Raw genomic sequence first — 18,050 nt, 5'->3', positions numbered from 1 at the left:
GATGGGAATTGAAAAGTGAGAACACCTGGACACAGGGTAGGGAACATCACACAGCAGGGCCTGTCGTGGGGTTGGAGGAGTGGGGAGGGATAGCATTAGGAGATACACCTAATGTAAATGATGAGTTAGTGGGCGCAGCACACCAACATGGCATATGTATACCTATGTAACAAACCTGCACGTTGTGCACATGTACCCTAGAACTTAAAAGTATAATAAAAACAAAACAAAATAAAAACCTGGGAGAGAAGCAGATTTACAGAAGAAAGTTAAGTGTTCTAAGTATATGGCATTTTGGACACCTTTAAAATCTGTAGAAATGTCTAAAAAGCAGTTGGATATCTGACTGCATTTGACAGTCTATTCTAGGGGTGTGGATTTGGGAGTCACTGGTATGTAGAAGTGCGATTTATCTAGGAAGTATATACAGATTGAGAAGGATTCAGCCCTGGCACATGCCAGTATTAATTAGAGGAGAAGGAGCAGCCAGCAAGGTGAGTAGAAAAGCAGGAGAATATTCTGTCACTGGAACCAAGAAAAGAAAGTACTTAATAAATGCAGAAGTGGTCATCTACATCACATATTACTTAATGGTCAAATAGAGAATAAACAGCCATTATTAGACTTGGCAGTATGGAGATTTTGGATACTAAGAGTGAGCAATTTGAGTGGAGTGGTAGAGATGAACGCCTAATTAAGAGTGATGAAGAAAGAATATGGGAAACTGCTGGTTAGAGGTGGCAAACAATACAATTTTATTTTCTCTTGAGACCTCACTGAAGCTAAAGTAAAAAGAGTCTTACAAAAAACATAACTTCACAGGACAGAGAGAATGGAGAAGAAACAATGGCAACAAAATTTGGAACTAAAAAGCAAAAGGGAGCATAGTAACTTTCTTGCAAATCCCAGGATCCTAAGCCCGCTGTGGGAAAGCTGAGAAACAAACTTCTTGGCACTATAGAACCTCTATAATTTTCTTGAATTGAAAACACTGTTTCTGGAAATATGAGTTATGGTGGAACTAAAACAGGATAATTTGTGCAAATCTATTTAAGGGGTGATTATATTCCATGGGTCCTTTTCTTAGCTTTGGAACCAAGGCAGCCACCTTTTTCCTATCTTAGCAGAAGTCAGTAGATTTATTCCCTAGTAAGAATAAAATAAAGGAGCCTCAAACATGGCTGAGAATGGGGGTAACATGTTAAAAATAGAAGGGTTAAGAACCCAGGGTACCAGGTTTTTATACTCTTCAGGCAAGAGTTGAGAAGATACATAATTCTTTTCTCTGAATTATAATCATCTTAAAAGAAAAGATCTAAAGATTCTGACATTGAGAATTCCCCAAATCAATATTTCAACCTGATAACCCTACAATAAAGTTAACAGTCAGCAAGCTGTATCACACAGAGCTCCAGTTTTTTTAGTGCTTACCCTTAAATATGAATTCATGCTCAGAGATCAGTAGACATCTGAGGAAAAACCTCTTATGTGCAAGATAAAGGCCAAACCAAAAGGTAAAACACCAAGTTAGGGGAAATGGAGAGCAGTTAGGCAGGTGAAAATTAAACACAAACCTTAGATAAAGTTAAGAGGGATGCTATATCCATGAAATATGAATGAGAAACAATAAGAAATGAAATTAGAAATGAAAAACTCATTGGAAGGGTTGAAAAGTAAAGTGATCTATTGAAAGTAGAGCAAAGAGCCAAAGAGATGGAAAATGATAGAGAAAAAATAAGAAAATTACAACTGTCCAGGATCTCCAATATTCAAATAAGTGCTCCAGAAGGAGAGAGAGGAGATAGAGGGGAAAAACAAGGAATAGAGAACGACTCCAGAAAACTCTCCAGAATTAGAGTTACCAGTTAGGAAAAGCCTGTTGAGTGACCAGAACAGATACAAAAACAAGCCAAAACAGTGCACATCACTGTTCAACTTTAGGAAACAAGGGAACTTTCAGATTGAGATAAATAACAGGTCACATTATTTTACTGATAAAGGATGTAATCCTTTATCAGTAATCAGAATGGCTTTGCACTTCTTGACACCACACTGGAAGCTAGAAGATAGTGAAGCCTTCAGTATTCAGAGGGAAAAGTGATTTTCAACCAGGTATTCAGTATCCAACTAAACTATTGATTAAGGATAGACTAATGACAGTTTTAGACTTACGAAGTCTTAAAAAAATTTACCTGTCATGTCCCCTTTCTTAGGCAGTTAATGGAGGAATTACTCAACAAAAATAAAGAAATAAACTAAAAAAGGTGAAGGCATAGGATACAAGTAACAGGGAACATGACCTAACTAGAGACCCAGGGAATCACCAGGATGATGATGAATAATGGTCACAAGAAGACAGCTGGTCCTCAGGTTAGTAGATAGTTTCCAGTCCCAATAGACACAGGTTGGAAGATTTCTAGTGATACCACTGTGAGAAGGTGAAATTGGTAGAATGTGTAATGTGTTTGAAGAAATAGTAGATTTAGACAGGGAAGAATTTGTAGCTAAGTTGGTAGTAAGTATAAACAAAACTAGGTAAACAACAAAACGGTAACTCTAGGAAAAACTCAAAAGGAAAAGTAATTATAGTATACTCTATGGCTCAGTTCTGAATTGACATTTACAGAGTCAAAATGATGTTAACTCCAAATATAACCACCTAACCAAAATTTTGATACTGAGAATGGGGAAGTGTGCATGTGTATGAATAAAATAGTAATGTGATGCATGCTGAGCTGGGAAGTCATATCACCAGATAACTCTGATCTCAAGTTGCTTAAGTAAAGGAGCATTCGATTCCTAGCTGTAACTTGATCCTTTATAATTGGGGAACTTTGTTTTTTGGAATTTTTAATTTTGATTTTAATTTGTGTGGGTACCTAGTATATGTATTTATGGGGTACATGAGATTTTTTGATAAAGGCATGCAATATGTAATAATCACATCTTGTAAAATGGGATATCCCCTCAAGCATTTATCCTTTGTGTTACAAACAATCCAGTTACATTATTTTCGTTATTTTAAATGTAACTGGTGAATTTTGGATTCCAGTAACTGCAACCGAGCCTTTTAAAGACATTGCCTATCATTGTGGTCTAATCATGTCGAACCTAAAATATAATGAAATTTATTCTATATTAGATGATATGTTTGACATTCCACTTCAGCTTGTGTAGAGAAGTGGCATGGCATCTGTATCCTTAGACTGCACACCATGGACAAGTGTGACTCTAGCTAGTCTCTTTCTGAATTGAAAGCATGGGACCTGCAGTAGTCTGGAAACAAAATATTTTGGCTGTTCCACCTTACCAGTTTGTCGCTAAAGTTAATTTGACACCATTTAAAAAAGCTTAGGGAAATCTTCTAACATTTGTTTTAGGGTGCATGTCCAGCCTATTTTACTTATTCCTTTCCCTTTCCCTTAAGTAAAGTGTGTCTGTCAATTGACTGGAAAGATGAAGATCTTGTGCTCGACTGTTAAGAGATGTATCTGAACGATCACGGTGGCTCAAGCCTGTAATCCTAGCACTTTGGGAGGCTGAGGCGGGCAGATCACTGGAGTTCAGGAGTTCGAGACCAACCTGACCAATATGGTGAAACCTCATCTCTACTAAAAATACAAAAATTAGCTGGCTTTTGGTGGTATGTGCCTCTAATCTCAGCTACTGAGGAGGCTGAGGCAGGATAATCGCTTGAACCTGGGAGGCGGAGGTTGCAATGAGCTGAGATCGCGCCACTGCACTCCAGCCTGGACCACAGAGGGAGACCCTGTCTCAAAAAAAAAGAGATTTTTACATTCTATTAGCTAGACGACAAATAATTTTTAGAAGAATATTGTTAACAACAGTAGTTAAACAGCCTAATGAAGCATCAGCCTGTATCTTCTAAACTATATTAGATTCACCCTTCTCGCAGTCAGCAAGGCTCTTCCTGTAGTATAACCCTTAATTCTTGGCGTTGCCAGTCCCCCGCCCCCGCCGCCCGCCCTTTTTTTGGTAGTTTGTCTTATTTTCTACCTTTTGATAATTAAGCCATACTGATGGCTTACTGGGTGCCTTAAAAGGCTCAGATCTGGCCTTTTAAACTTTTTACTGTTAATAATTCTTTTTTAATTCACTGAAATTTGCCCTGTTACTTTTATACTATTCTTCTTGTTCTAGTGATAGAATCAGCCTCAGTTTTTACCATGAAGATAAATATGTCTGTTGGACCAGAGGGATGTACTTAGGTGGTCTTTAAATTCTCTTCTACCTCTAAAATTCTGTAGTTCTGTGTTCCATCTGCTGATACTACCTCAGACACTTGAAATCACAACATTTCATTCTGGTGTTAGTTCTTTTTATTTTATTATTTCTATCTTTGACTCTGCCACTCATTTTCTTTTAAAAACTCTTAGTCCTGGGTATGGTAGCGAGTACCTGTAATCCCAGCTAGTCAGGCGGCTGAAGTGGCAGGATTGCTTGAGCCCAGGATTTCAAGGCAGCAGTGAGCTATGATCATGCCACAGCACTCTAGCCTAGGCAGCAGAGTAAGACCCCATCTCAAAAACAAAAAGAAAAAAAAATATTCTGAGCCCCTCACAGTTCTACTTCTGCAGCCGTAACCATACAGGCAATGCAGCAATGTTACCAGGGTTATTCTCCTTTCCTCTCATGAAGGTGCATTTAAAAACAGTGACCGAATGTTTAGAATCTCATGTTCTTGTAATATCTTTAATCTTCTTTGGTTTAGAAATACTCCAATGTGCATTTCCTTTGAATGTTGAACATTTTGTTGATGCTCAAAAGCTTTCAGATTTTGGAGCATTTTGCTCTTCAGGTTTTCAGATTAGGGATACTCAACCTATAGAATATAAAGAGACAAATTTTAGGCTTGTGATCCAGCTTTAAAGCAGTAAGTTTTACTTCCTTCAATTCGGTATGAGACTCTTTATAGTAAGACTCTCCTGTACTTGACTTGCCTTTGCCAGTTTACCACTTGTATTCTCACTTTATGGTCTCATAATTAAAACTTTAAATTGTAACATGCCAGGTTTTTCATAAGGAAAATGCTAAACCTCCTAGTTTCTCAAATACGATATTCTTTTGTCTCACTAAGGCCTGTGCCTTTACAAATTGCCATTCTTGTAGCTTAAAATTCTTTCACCTATTACCTGTTTCTGTCCTTCAGCCTGTTGCTTCTGAAACTTAAGTGAGAAGTTATCACATGGAGCCCCTGTGAAAATGTAGATTCTGGTTGTTAAGGCTGGGATAGGGCCCAAGATTCTGCCTTTGAAAACAAGCTCTCAGAGGATGGTGATGCTGCCCGTCCCTGCACCATATTTGCTTTAAAAAGAATCTTGACTCCTGACAGACTTACTGTCATGAAGAATATTTCCTCTTGTGTCCCCCCTCTAATTCCCATGGGTACATATAATTGTTCCTTGCCCAGTGATAGCATTACACAGTATATACCTTCATTATACCTCTTACTATAATTATTTAGATATCTATCTTCCTGCTCAATTGCAGTTTTTCCTGCAGGGAATGTGTCTTTCACTGTTGTGTACTCAAAGCCTGCTGTACTGTTTAGCAGAAAATAGGCTTTCAACAAATGTTTATTGCTGAATAGATGGTGTTATTACAGACTATTTGTAGTTATATAGTCAAATATATACTGAATATTGAGAATGTCTGTTTTATTTTGATTGATAGTAAAGAGAAAGTTTATATGAGCCTGAATTACTTTTTTTCTTGTAGTTGTTTTTTAGGAGGGGAGAAAAAGCCTCAAATGTACCTCAGCCATAGGTGTTTGCTTGAAGATAATGTTCTAGTCTTCAGTACAAACAAAATGTTTTGAAGTCTCTGTGATAACATATAGTATTTCTCAGGATAACTTTGTGGAAGTAAGATTTTTAGAAAACTAATGACCATATATTTCTCTTTTCACATAAGGAGAAGTACAAATGTCTACTACAAGACGAAAACGTAGTATGTTATGTTGTTTACCGTAAGCTGTAGTAAAATGAGCTCGATTGTTGACAGGTATGTTTTTGAAGACTCTTATTTTAAGTTATATATCGTTATTTTAAAATGCACTATTAGAATGATGGTCTATATAATATTGATAGAAGGAGTTTTATGCCTAAACATAATTACTGTTGCATTCAGTTTCTGTATTAAACAAATATAGTGTAAAAAAGTAAGGTATATCAATATTTTTCTAGAGCCAAAGTCAGCAACATATGGGTTGTGTGTTTTAAATGAGTCCTGACCTGTAATTTTGAGTGATTTGGTCATAGCTGCTCTGAAGGAAATTCTGACAGTTGCAGATGTTTCCTTGGAACCTTCTAGAGTCCTTTTTCTTCTTATCTAACTTCATCCCTTCAAGCATCTTAGCATTTGTGACTGATAAGAGGTAACTATAATTAGGATTTCATTAGTTAAAATTGTAATCTTTACATCTTACTCTTGGGAAAAGGGTAAATCTCCATATTCCTTTGATTTTAATACTTGAAATTTTTGGAGGAGAGTAGAAGGGGGCAGAGAGGGTTAAAAAAACTATTGGGTACTGTGGTCACTACTTAGGTGGTGAGATCATTGGTACATGAAACCCCAGCGACATGCAGTCTACCCATGTGAAAAACCTGCACATATACCCTGGAACCTAAAGTAAAAGTAGAAAAGAAAAGACTTGTCTTTATTTTTTACATTTTAACATCTCTTATCATAATTTAATTGGTAGCACTCTTTTTTTTCTTAAGGGCACATAAAATAGTGGTGATCTTAACAGTCAATAATATCTTAAATTTGATATAATCCAATAACATTTTTAAAGCATCTACTCTTTGACAGCAAATGTACAGAATACTTTTTTATATGTTATTTAACCTCAATAATTACGTAAGATTTTACAGATAAGAAAACTGTAGGTCAGAGAGGTTAAATAATTGTTTAAAGTCACATAGCTAGTAAGATACCTGAATTTTTACTTGTGTTGGTTTGGACATTAAAGTTGTTATGCTTTTATTGCACTGTTCTGGGTGCTCCATCCATTGGGGATTCTTGAAGAGTTTTGCACATAGACTTGTACACAGAAGTGACTTCTGACATCTGGGGACAACTTTTCTCCCTTTCTATGAGCTAAATAGTAAAGATATATACTCTACCAGAACTTAAGGTCTGAGGAGCCAGAAACTTCCTTAAAGAGGCCTGCCTGCCCCATGGCCATAGCTTTGAACTGTGCCATAGTTACAGGCAGAATTAATGATAGTCTTTTCCTTGGAAAGGATATTTCTTCACTGCCTTTGACAGATAAAATATGAATTTGGCATTATGCTTTTCCCATTCTAGATAGTATGACATCTAGGGATGACCTTTGTGTTTTCAGACATAAAGCAGTGATTATTAATATGGGTTCCTTATCTCTGAATGTCATGAAAGTTAGGAACTCTGTCCTCAGAAAATTCATGTACATACAAAAATTTTTAATAAATTTCAAGGCATACATGGAATCCCCAAAGTTCATACATACACCTCCACCATGATACAAGTGTTACAGGTGATCTCAATAGTGACCCCATTTTATAGCACATAGGCCTTTATAGGCCATAGAAAGGTGTGGCTAAAGGAGTGAATAGTGAATTTATATAAAACCTCATAAATCAGCAGAAACTTTAATATTGCTCCTAGGGTTGAGTTAGCCACCAGTGCTCTTGATTTTATTTTTTAGGAATGGTCTTTCCTTACATCTTCCCATAGCCAGCCCCTTGTTGTCACTTAGATCCTAGCTCACATGTCCCCCACTAACCACTCAGACTCTAGTAACTAAAACATCACCCCTTTAAAAAAAAATTAAAACTCATCACCCATTTTTATACTTGTTTCTATCTATTGGAAAATAAGGATGGGTATGGCAGTTCACACCTGTAATCACACTTTGGGAGGCTGAGGTGGGAAGGTCATTTGAGCCCAGGAATTTAGGACCAGCCTGGTCAATATAGCAAGACCCTGTCTCTACAAAAATTTAAAAAAACTAGCCAGTCATGGTGGCATGTACCTGTGGTCCCAGCTACTCAGGAGGCTGAGGCAAGAGGACTTCTTGAACCCAGGAGGTTGAGGCTGCAGTGAGTCATGTTCATGCTACTGCACTCTAGGCTGGGCAGCAGAGTAAGACACTGTCTCCAGAAAGAAAAAAAAAGGAAAAACTGTAGGAAAGCAGCTAAATGTCTTGTTCGTTGTTTACTAAACATGTCCAGAACAGAGCACATGAGTGCTACTACATATTTGTCAAATGAATTAGTAAATGAATGAAATGTGTTAATATAAGTTAATGCATTAGATTGTGATGTTTATGAGTAATTTGTGGTTTTATAAAGTAAGAAAAAATTTAAATTATGCTGTTATAGTTAACAAAAATAATTTTATATAATGGCAAACACTGACTCTCTGTAAGTTTTTACTGATTTATACTAAAAGTTTGAAACAAGATATTTAAACTGGTTAAATTCTTGTTTAGTGTAATGTGTTCATAATATAGCTAAGTATAAATACTTTTACAATTTATATATGTAATAAACTTATAAATATAATTATTACTGAGTTTTGATTTTCAAATGTTTACTAGGAAATAGGTTAGTAGTTTGAATTTTATAGTCCATTAACTTTACAAAAATTCTAGGTTGTAACTGAGTTGATTTACATGTCATTTTAGTATTGCTGTTGCTTAGCGAGTCTGCTCTTATTTTCTCTATCCGCTTTCTTTTAGAGATGACAGTAGTATTTTTGATGGGTTGGTGGAAGAAGATGACAAGGACAAAGCAAAAAGGTAGTTTGATTAGAGATGTAAAATAGTAAATAAGTGAATAATAAATATAATGGTAAATAAATAGTGAATTAATGATTTCCAAAAGCTATCTGCTTTAGGAGTTTAGATATATTAGCAAGGTGGAAGAACTTAGAATATTGGTATGTAGTTTATAAATTAAATATCTTCTGACCTTTTGGAAAAGTATTATGCTTTGCTTAAACAGAAACTGAATTAGAAAATCTGACTTCCCAAAGCAGATAATTACAGGTATCATAAAATGATTGTTTTATAAATAATCAAGTTTATTTTTCTCAATAGCTCTTTGTTTACTGGTTACTGCTTCACATAGAATAGCAGTCATTATTCATTTAGCACATGTATTTATAATAACCATATAAGTTAACAATCATTGGAAGTGTTAGATTAAATAAAACCTGTGATTTGAATGCAGTTTTTCTTATTGGCATTTTCGTAAAAACATGTATGTCAAATGCATGATTTGTAAAATTTTCTTTAGTAATAAACTAAGCTGAAAAATTATTGCAAATTAACTGTATATTGTTGGTAACCTGGGAGATACTTGTTACCATCTATGTTGATAGAAGTACGTGTTGTGTCATGTCTCAACATTGTATTAAACTACTTGTGTAATTAAATGGATTGTTTAAAAAATGCATATTTTTCATTTCATCAGAGTATCTAGAAACAAATCTGAAAAGAAACGTAGAGATCAATTTAATGTTCTCATTAAAGAACTGGGATCCATGCTTCCTGGTAATGCTAGAAAGATGGACAAATCCACTGTTCTGCAGAAAAGCATTGATTTTTTACGAAAACATAAAGGTAAATTTTTAACTTTGTATAATGGAACAGACTCTCAAAGCATTAGTTAGAATCTTGGCAGAGATGCTTAAGATTGGATGCTTCCTTGGCTTTTTTAAGAGAGAGAAATCAATTGCATTTTAAAAGATTTCCTAATATGTTCATTCTTTCATTCAACAAACATTTATTCCATGCCTACTACATGATAAATCCTCATGATGCAGCGTAACTGTCCTGAATTTCAAGTAAGTCAAGCTAGGGCAGACAAACATGTAAGCACATAATTACAAATATGAGTAGTGCTTGTAAACTGCAGCAAAAACACAGGAAAGAGTGTATCAGGGAGACTTTAAAAATAGTTGATTTTTCAACTGAGTCTTTTAGATTAAGGAAGACAGCATGTCACACAAAGGGAATATGTGCAAAAGCAGAGAAGCAGGGAGACTTCATTGTCACTGAAGCATGTTTGTGTTGGAAAATTATGGGTGTATTTGAAAGAAAGGAAAAAGCTAGATAATATAAAGTTCTTATATGTCATTTTAAAAGGTTTTTTCAATGTATATCTAGTAAATCAACACTATAAAATAAAGTATTTGTTAATAGAAGAAAATCATCTTGACAAATGAGTCATGAAAAGAAAATTTAAAGAATATTAAGTATTTTGGTAACAGATAATAGATTAAAAAAAAAAAACCTGTAGAAGGAAATTTCCTTTTTCAAATGCAAATGAAACTGTTAAAGTCAGGACAGTTAGTAATTAGTGCCTCTGTTTTACTTCTGCCTAGCTCAGTTGGTAATGCCTTACCAGACTGGTTTATGTTCCACCACTCGTTGAAACTGTTTTTGTTAATTTCACTTATGACATTATCTTCCTATCCCCAAATAAAGCAATAGCTTTTTCTTATACCTCATCTTCTTCTGCATCTCTACAGCACTGGAAATTTTTATCCTTCCTCCCTTGGGCTTCCCTTATATTGTACTTTCACCTCCCCTTTTCTAACTGAAACTAACTTCTTTCCTCTTTCTTTTTCTACCCTCTAAATGTGACATTCCTAAGTCTTATCCTTGTTCTCTTGCTTTCTGTACATTCTCTTGCTTTTCTCATTCCATAGCTTCAGCTATTGTGTCTCTATTAAACTACCAGATTTCTATTTTTAGATGCAAACATTTTAGCCATGTATTTCCAGATAACTTCTAGATCTTTCTTTTGCATGTCCTCAAACTCAGTGCATCTAAAATTGAATTTATTTTCATTATGTCAAGTTACCTCTTTCTCTTAACTTGCCTTTTTTCATTTTTATACTACCGGCCTTTTAGTCACCTAAGACTTAAACCTGAAAATATTTTAGGATTTTTTTTCATCTTCCTTAGCGCCATATCACAGTTGCCAAATTCTGTTGATTCTTTTGTAAATATGTCAATATTTATTGCCACCACTATCATCACATTTTACCTCTACAAATAGTATCTCACTAACCTCAGTGCCTGTTAAATGGCACACTCATTGAAATCAGTCCGAAAATACTAGGAGTTCAATAAATGATTGTTGAATGAAATGAAATGCATATATTTCCCCCTGACAATAGAGGATGAATTTTGGCATTAGGTAATTTGTTTTTTCAAAATCAGATACATAATTCTCACAAAAGTAGTATTTCTGTTAAGGTGAAAGGATTTTATATACATATCATCCTAAAATAGGCCTATGTTTAATGAAACTTGATTGGATTTGTGGGTTTAAATCCTTTTCCCAAATGTATATAATTGATATGAATTTTAAAAGCACTATATTCCACACATTTAGTAGCTATACTTCTTAGTTACTCTTCATATTTCACTACAGGCATTTCTAATATGCTAACTTATTAGACAGTATGCTGTATTTCTGTATCTGATGATAAAATCAGAATTTAGCTTATACTTACTACAAAGTAGAGTATATTTTGTAGAATATGGTCTATGACATAGATTTTTATTCTGCCTGCTTGTTTTAATATGTCTACATTGTTTTAATATGTCTACATTTAAAAGTAGAAAAAATGTGTTACTAGGTTTCATCATTTATTAATAGCTTTTTCATAACTAAATCTATTAGAAGTATGTAGTGAAATAAAATAGTAATAATTGTTACAAATATATGTCCCACAGCAGGGATCTCCAAATTTTTGACCAGCTATCTACTATTGTACAAAGAGGACACTAAGAAAAATCACTGTGGGAGTATTATTGTAGTAAAGTTTTTGTGCAAAATAGTAATTTAGTCTCTTTGATTAATTAAGATGGAGCACTTAAGATTAGGAAAAAACTTTTTGCCCAGCAGTAGGCAGCTAAGGCCTTCTGTATTGAAAGCAAACCGAGTGACCTCTTTGGCCTTTTTCAGCTAATTTCCCTAATGCTGCTGTAGACATTGCTATTTGAATGCCAAGGGAAGGAAAAGGAAAAAAAGAATGTCTTCAAAATTCTTGGAGCAAAAATCTTGTTTGGTCCTTGTGTCAAATAGGAAGCAATCTCAGGCCCATCAGCAACATAACAGAGCGCCAAGAGAAAAACTAAAGAGACTGGTATCACCAAGAGACCAAATCCAAGGAGATAACTTGCCATGTTATCTCAAATATTTCATCACACCAAAACCTGAACCTTTTGATATCTACCCAATAAATGTTAATGCCTATGGTTGTCATCTTTAATTAGACTGGGAAGAGAGAAGACAACTTGTAGGACTTTTGTACTCCTCCGGTGGTTGGAGTATGCCACTAATATGTCAATCTGTTTACAGAAATCACTGCACAGTCAGATGCTAGTGAAATTCGACAGGACTGGAAACCTACATTCCTTAGTAATGAAGAGTTTACACAATTAATGTTAGAGGTATGTCCAGATTTAATTTTTGAAAGTTTTATTTTCCTCAAAAAAGAAATCACCGGGTAACTTAATATACAGGTGTACCTTGGCGATATTGCAAGTTGAGTTCCAGACCACTGCAATAAAGCTAATATTTCAATAAAATGAGTCACATGAATTGTTTTGTTTCCCTGTAGTCTATTAGGTGTGTAATAGCATTATATAAAAAAAATTGATCATACCTAAATTTAAAAATATTTTATTGCTAAAAAATTCTAACAATCACCTGAGCCTTCAGCAAGTCTTATTCTTTTTGCTGGTGGAAGGTATTGCCTCAGTGTCAGTGGCTACTAACTGATCAGGGTGATGGTTGCTGTAGGTTGGGATGGCTGTGGCAATTTCTTCAAATAGTCAGCAATGAAGTTTGCCACATCGATTGATTCTTCCTTACAAGAAGATTTCTCTGTAACGTGCAATGCTATTTGATAGCATTTTACCCAGAGTAGAACTTCTTTCAAAATTAGTCAGTACTGTCAACCCCTGCTGCTGCTCTGTCAACTAAGTTTGTGTAATATTCTGTATCCTTTGCTGTCATGTCAACAATATTCACATCTTCATCAGTAGAGTCGATCTCAAGAAACCACTTTCTTTACTCATCAGTGGAGCAACTCCTCATCAGTTCAGGTTTATTAGGAGATTACAGCAATCAGTCACATCTTCAGACTGCACTTCTAATTCTAATTCTCTTGCTATTTCCACCACATCTACAGTTACATGTTGACCCCCTCAAAAGTTATCCACAAGGGTTAGAATCAACTTCTTAACTCTTGTTAATGTTGATATTTTGTCCTTCTCCCATAAATCACAAATGTTCTCATGCCATCTAGAAGGGTGAATTCTTTCCAGAAGGTTTTCAGTTGACTTTGCCCAGTTCCATCACAGGAATCACTATCTGTGGGAGCTGTAGCCTTGTGAAATGTATTTCTTAAATAAGACTTGAAAGTCAGAATTATTCCTTAACCCATGGGCTGCAGAATGGGTGTTGTGTTAGCAGGCATGAAAACAACATTAATCTCTTTGTACATGTCCATCAGCACTCTGGGCAACCAAGTAGATTGTCAGTGAGTAATAGTATTTTGAAAGAAATCTGTTTTTCTGACCAGTAGGTCTCAACAGTGGGCTTTAAATATTCAGTAAACCATGTTGTCAACAGATGTGCTGTCATCAGATGTCCTGTCATCCAGGGTTTGTTGCTCTATTTATAGGGCATACTTCTTAAGGGCTTTGGGACTTTCAGAATGGCAAATGAATATTGGCTTCAACTTAGAAGTCACCAGCTGCATTTACCCCTGACAAGACAGTTAGCTTGTGTTTTGAAGCTTTGAAGCCAGCTTTAGCTTCTCTTTTCCAACTTTGAAAGTTCTAATGGCATCTTCTCCCAATAGAAGGCTGTTTCATCTACATTGAAACTCTGGTATATAGTGTAGCCACCTTCATCAATGATCTTACCTAGGTCTCCCGGATCACTTGCTATAGCTTCTACATCAGCACTTGCTGCTTCACCTTGTACTTTTATGTTATGGAGATGGCTTCTTTCCTTATACCTCATGAACCAACCTCTGTTCACTTCGAACTTTTCTTCTGTAGTTTCCTTACCTCTCTCTGCCTTCACAGAATTGAAGAGAATTAAGGCCTTGCTCTGGATTAGGCTTTGGCTTAAGGGAATGTTGTGGCTGGTTTGATCATCTATACAGACCACTCAAACTTTCTCCATATCAGGAATAAGGCTGTTTCACTTTCTTAGCATACATGTAGTTGCTAAAACTTTTCTTTTTCATTCACAACTTTGCTACTTTTTTGGTTGCAAGAGGTCTAGCTTTTGGCCTGTCTCAGTTTTCGACATGCCTTCCTCACTAAGCTTAATCACGTCTAACTTTTGATTTAAAGTCAGAGATGAGGGACTCTTCCTTTCACTTGAATACTTAAAGGCCATTGTAGAGTTATTAATTGGCCTAATTTCAATATTGTTGTGTGTCTCTGAATGGGAAGCTCCAAGGAGAGGGAGAGGGATGGGGGAATGGCCAGTGAGTTGGTGGAGCAGTCAGAGCATACACAACATTTAAGTTCGCCATCTTATGTGGGCGAATCACCATTACAGATATAGTAATAATGGGAAAAGTTTGAAATATTGCAAGAATTACCAAAATGTCACACGAGACACAACGTGAACATATGCTATTGAAAAAAATGATGCTGATAGACTTGCTTGACCCAAAGTTGCTACAAACCTTCACTTTGTAAAAAAACAAAAAGCAAAACACAACCCAGTAACTGAAGTTCAATAAAGCGAAGCACAATAAAACAAGGTATGCCTGTATAAATAGATTATGGCCACATCTCAAGTCTGAAGCAAGGTATTTGGCAAATTGAGTTATTTTTCTGTTTGTATTTTAGATGGGACAGTTAATTGTGTGTGATTCTTTATGTATTCAGCAGAAATGTTACCATATGAAAATTTGTTAGAGTATAAATATAAACATTTAAACCTGTACTTTAAATCAGAAAAATAAGTGAATAATTTTTATGTATTAGCTCATTGAATCCTTATAACACTCTTATGAAGTAAACACTAGTATCTATGTGTCATAATAGCTAGTATTATAAAGTAGACAATAGTATCTGTTTCTTGCTTTCAGATGGGGAAATTGAGGAACACTGTCTCTTATTTATTTATTTTTTTTGGAGACGGAGTCTCACTCAGTTTCCCAGGCTGGAGTGCAGTGGCACAGTCTGCCCACTGCAACCTCTGCCTCCCAGATTCAAGTGATTCTGCTGCTTTAGCCTCCCAAGTAGCTGGGATTATAGGCATGTGTCACCGTGCCCAGCAATTTTTTTTATTTTTAGTAGAGACGAGGGTTTACCATGTTGGCCAGGCTGATCTCGAACTTGATCTCAGGTGATTCACCTGCCTTGGCCTCCCAAAGTGCTGGGATTACAGGCGTGAGCCTGGCGAAAAGTTATCTGCTTTTGACCCTATTATGAAATAATACTGGCATTATGGTACTAAAGGGTTGAAAAAAATAATTCATGAATTTGCTCGAATGACAAGATTTCTACTTCTATATTAGCAAAGACTGGATTTGTTTGAGCCATTCTAAAAGATAGGCATCTACTCAAATAAGTTCTTTGTGATATCCAGATCTCTTTCCCAAAAGAAGTGGACGTGGGGGAGGGTACCATTTTCTATATATTCATCAATTACGTAGAGTTAGGGAAGGTTACTCTAACTCCCAGCTCTATAAATTATATACTGCAAGTACTTCTACTTGTGCTACACTAGTGCTGTAGATACAAGGATTAATAAGATATACATGGTTCCTACCAGAGGTCACTATTCTTTTCGAGAGCCATTTAATTAAACAAGAATTAGAGTTTAGTGTGTTAACCATTTTAATAGAAGAATCCCTCTTGTAGTATCTTTTCCGCTGTGTATCTTCTACTTCTTCTCCACTGGATCTTCCTTTCCCTTTGACTACAAATATACTTGCTCTTTTTTTAAATGCCTTCTGTTGATACTTCACCCCCTTAGAACTGTTTGCTTTTTTCTTTCCTTCTAAAGTTCATGAATGAATGACTTGTAATAGCCTTCTGATTTTGTACTCATTTTTATACTCATTTTAGTCTGACTTGCCTTCCTGTTAACATAACCTTTTGAAAATCACCAACATTCATTTCTCATTCTTATTCTTTATTTTATCTCATTTTATACCAAACCATTCCTCTCCTCTTCACTTTGTCATTCTCTCTTCAATTGATTCCTTGATGACAGCATATTCTGTCTTTATCATTTTCTTTTTTGTAATTTTAATTTTTATTACTATTTTGAGGCAGGGTCTCACTCTGTTGCCCAGACTGGAGTGCAGTGACATGATCATGGCTCATGGCAGCCTCTGCTTCCTGGGCTCAAGTGATCTCACCTCAGCCTCCAAGCATCTGGGACCATAGGCATGTGCCACCACACTTGGCTAATTTTTAAATTTTCTTTCAGAGACAAGGTTTCGCCATGTTGCTCAGGCTGGTCTCAAACTCCTGGGTTCTAGTGATCTTCCCGCCTTGGCTTCCAAATTGGCTTCCTGTCACAGGCGTAAACCACTGTACCCAGCTTTCTCTGTTATTTTCTCTGACCTTTTTCTCTTCCTCATCCCTTATATGTAGATAATTCTTCCAGGATTTGTCTTTTGTAGATCTCATTTCTTCAACTGTCACTTCTGTGCCTAGGATTCTCAAATGAAAATACATTGTAGTGTATAAAGTACAAAATTGCTTTTTTATTAAGTCTTGTACTCCCTGCTCTGACTTCTCTTCTGAAATTAAGCTTCACATTTCTCAATGCTTGCTCAAAGTACTTTCTTTATTCCTAATACTACTGATTTCATTGAGATTCCCATTAACTTAATTATTCCAAAAGCCACTATGATTTTCCTAACTGAATTTTCTTTTCCCTCTAAATCCGTTTAACACCCTGCTTCCACACTACTCTTATTGAAGCACAGCTCCCTGCCCTGACATCTTCTATTGGCTTACCATTGTATGCAGAATAAAATTCTTATGTCAAAGCCTTTTATGATATGAACTCAGCCTAATTTTTCACCTTAATTTCCTGCTACTCCCTTTTACTTTATCCTCCATATATCTCCTTAAACTTCAAATGTACACCTCTGTGTTAACATATCCATGATAATAATGTGTTCCTTTGTGTGCCTACAAAACATTTTGATGTCTTGTGTGCTTTGGAGATGTCAGCATCTTCAAATAAGCCATGATACTGTATATACATGGTTGGATCATGTAATATACCTAGTGATGAAGGTAGAACATTGTCTCTATCTTTTAGAGACCAGTTGTCCAATAGATGGCCAGAGAGAGACTTTTTTTCTCTAGAAGCGTTTAAAAATGAACAAAGATACATACCAAGGTATTGTAAAGGGGGAAAGCTAGTATTATATTTTGACAGAACTTTGGATGTTTCCATATTAAATCCTTTGTCATTTATCTCAGATTTTTATTTCTGTCCTGTGAAATACTTTCTTCTTTTCATTTAACATATCCTTATGTTTAATTTCAGGCTCTTGATGGTTTTTTTTTAGCAATCATGACAGATGGAAGCATAATATATGTGTCTGAGAGTGTAACTTCATTACTTGAACATTTACCAGTAAGTATAAAGATCCTACAATCTACTTCTTATTAAAATGCCTATTTTAAATATTCTAAAGCACTAGGAAGTGGACTTTGAGAGCAATGTACAACAGTGGTTAAAGGGGTAGGGATAAGAGCTGTAAGTATGTCTTTGTTTTAGCATGTGTTTTCTCAAAGCTCAGTCATAACTAATCTGTAGTAACTTAATATTCAACTACAGTTATGCATCACTAAATAACGGGAATATGTTCTGAGGTACTTTTGTCACTGTGTGAACACCATAGAGTATACTTATAAAAACCTAGATGTATATAACCTGCTACCCACTTAGGCTATATGGTGTAGCCTGTTGCTCCTAGACTCCAACCTGTACAGCATGCAGCTGTACTGAATACTATAG

General features: G+C 35.6%; 1 protein-coding gene across 16 annotated transcripts in view; it reads left to right on the top strand.

The window, feature by feature from the left end:
- The window catches only part of LOC105463534 (clock circadian regulator), a 120,534-nt gene that overhangs the window by 59,017 nt on the left and 43,467 nt on the right, over positions 1 to 18,050 (top strand). For 12 of the 16 annotated variants that reach the window (XM_011710685.3, XM_011710698.3, XM_011710690.3 and 9 more), the window contains 5 exons: positions 5,935 to 6,024; positions 8,747 to 8,806; positions 9,483 to 9,631; positions 12,387 to 12,478; positions 17,577 to 17,666. In XM_011710685.3, coding sequence (XP_011708987.2) covers positions 5,978 to 6,024; positions 8,747 to 8,806; positions 9,483 to 9,631; positions 12,387 to 12,478; positions 17,577 to 17,666 — 438 coding nt within the window. In that variant the 5' untranslated portion in view covers positions 5,935 to 5,977. Of the gene's footprint in view, positions 1 to 2,213; positions 2,371 to 3,427; positions 3,595 to 3,619; positions 3,644 to 5,934; positions 6,025 to 8,746; positions 8,807 to 9,482; positions 9,632 to 12,386; positions 12,479 to 17,576; positions 17,667 to 18,050 lie in introns of those variants that run through there. The other 4 variants (XM_071093370.1, XM_071093373.1, XM_071093372.1 and 1 more) reach the window with 4 other exon arrangements.

This window comes from Macaca nemestrina, chromosome 3 (genome assembly GCF_043159975.1).
Source record: "Macaca nemestrina isolate mMacNem1 chromosome 3, mMacNem.hap1, whole genome shotgun sequence".
Taxonomy (NCBI): domain Eukaryota; kingdom Metazoa; phylum Chordata; class Mammalia; order Primates; family Cercopithecidae; genus Macaca; species Macaca nemestrina.
The sequence above is the reverse complement of the archived record's forward strand: the minus strand, read 5'-3'. Positions and strand labels throughout refer to the sequence as shown.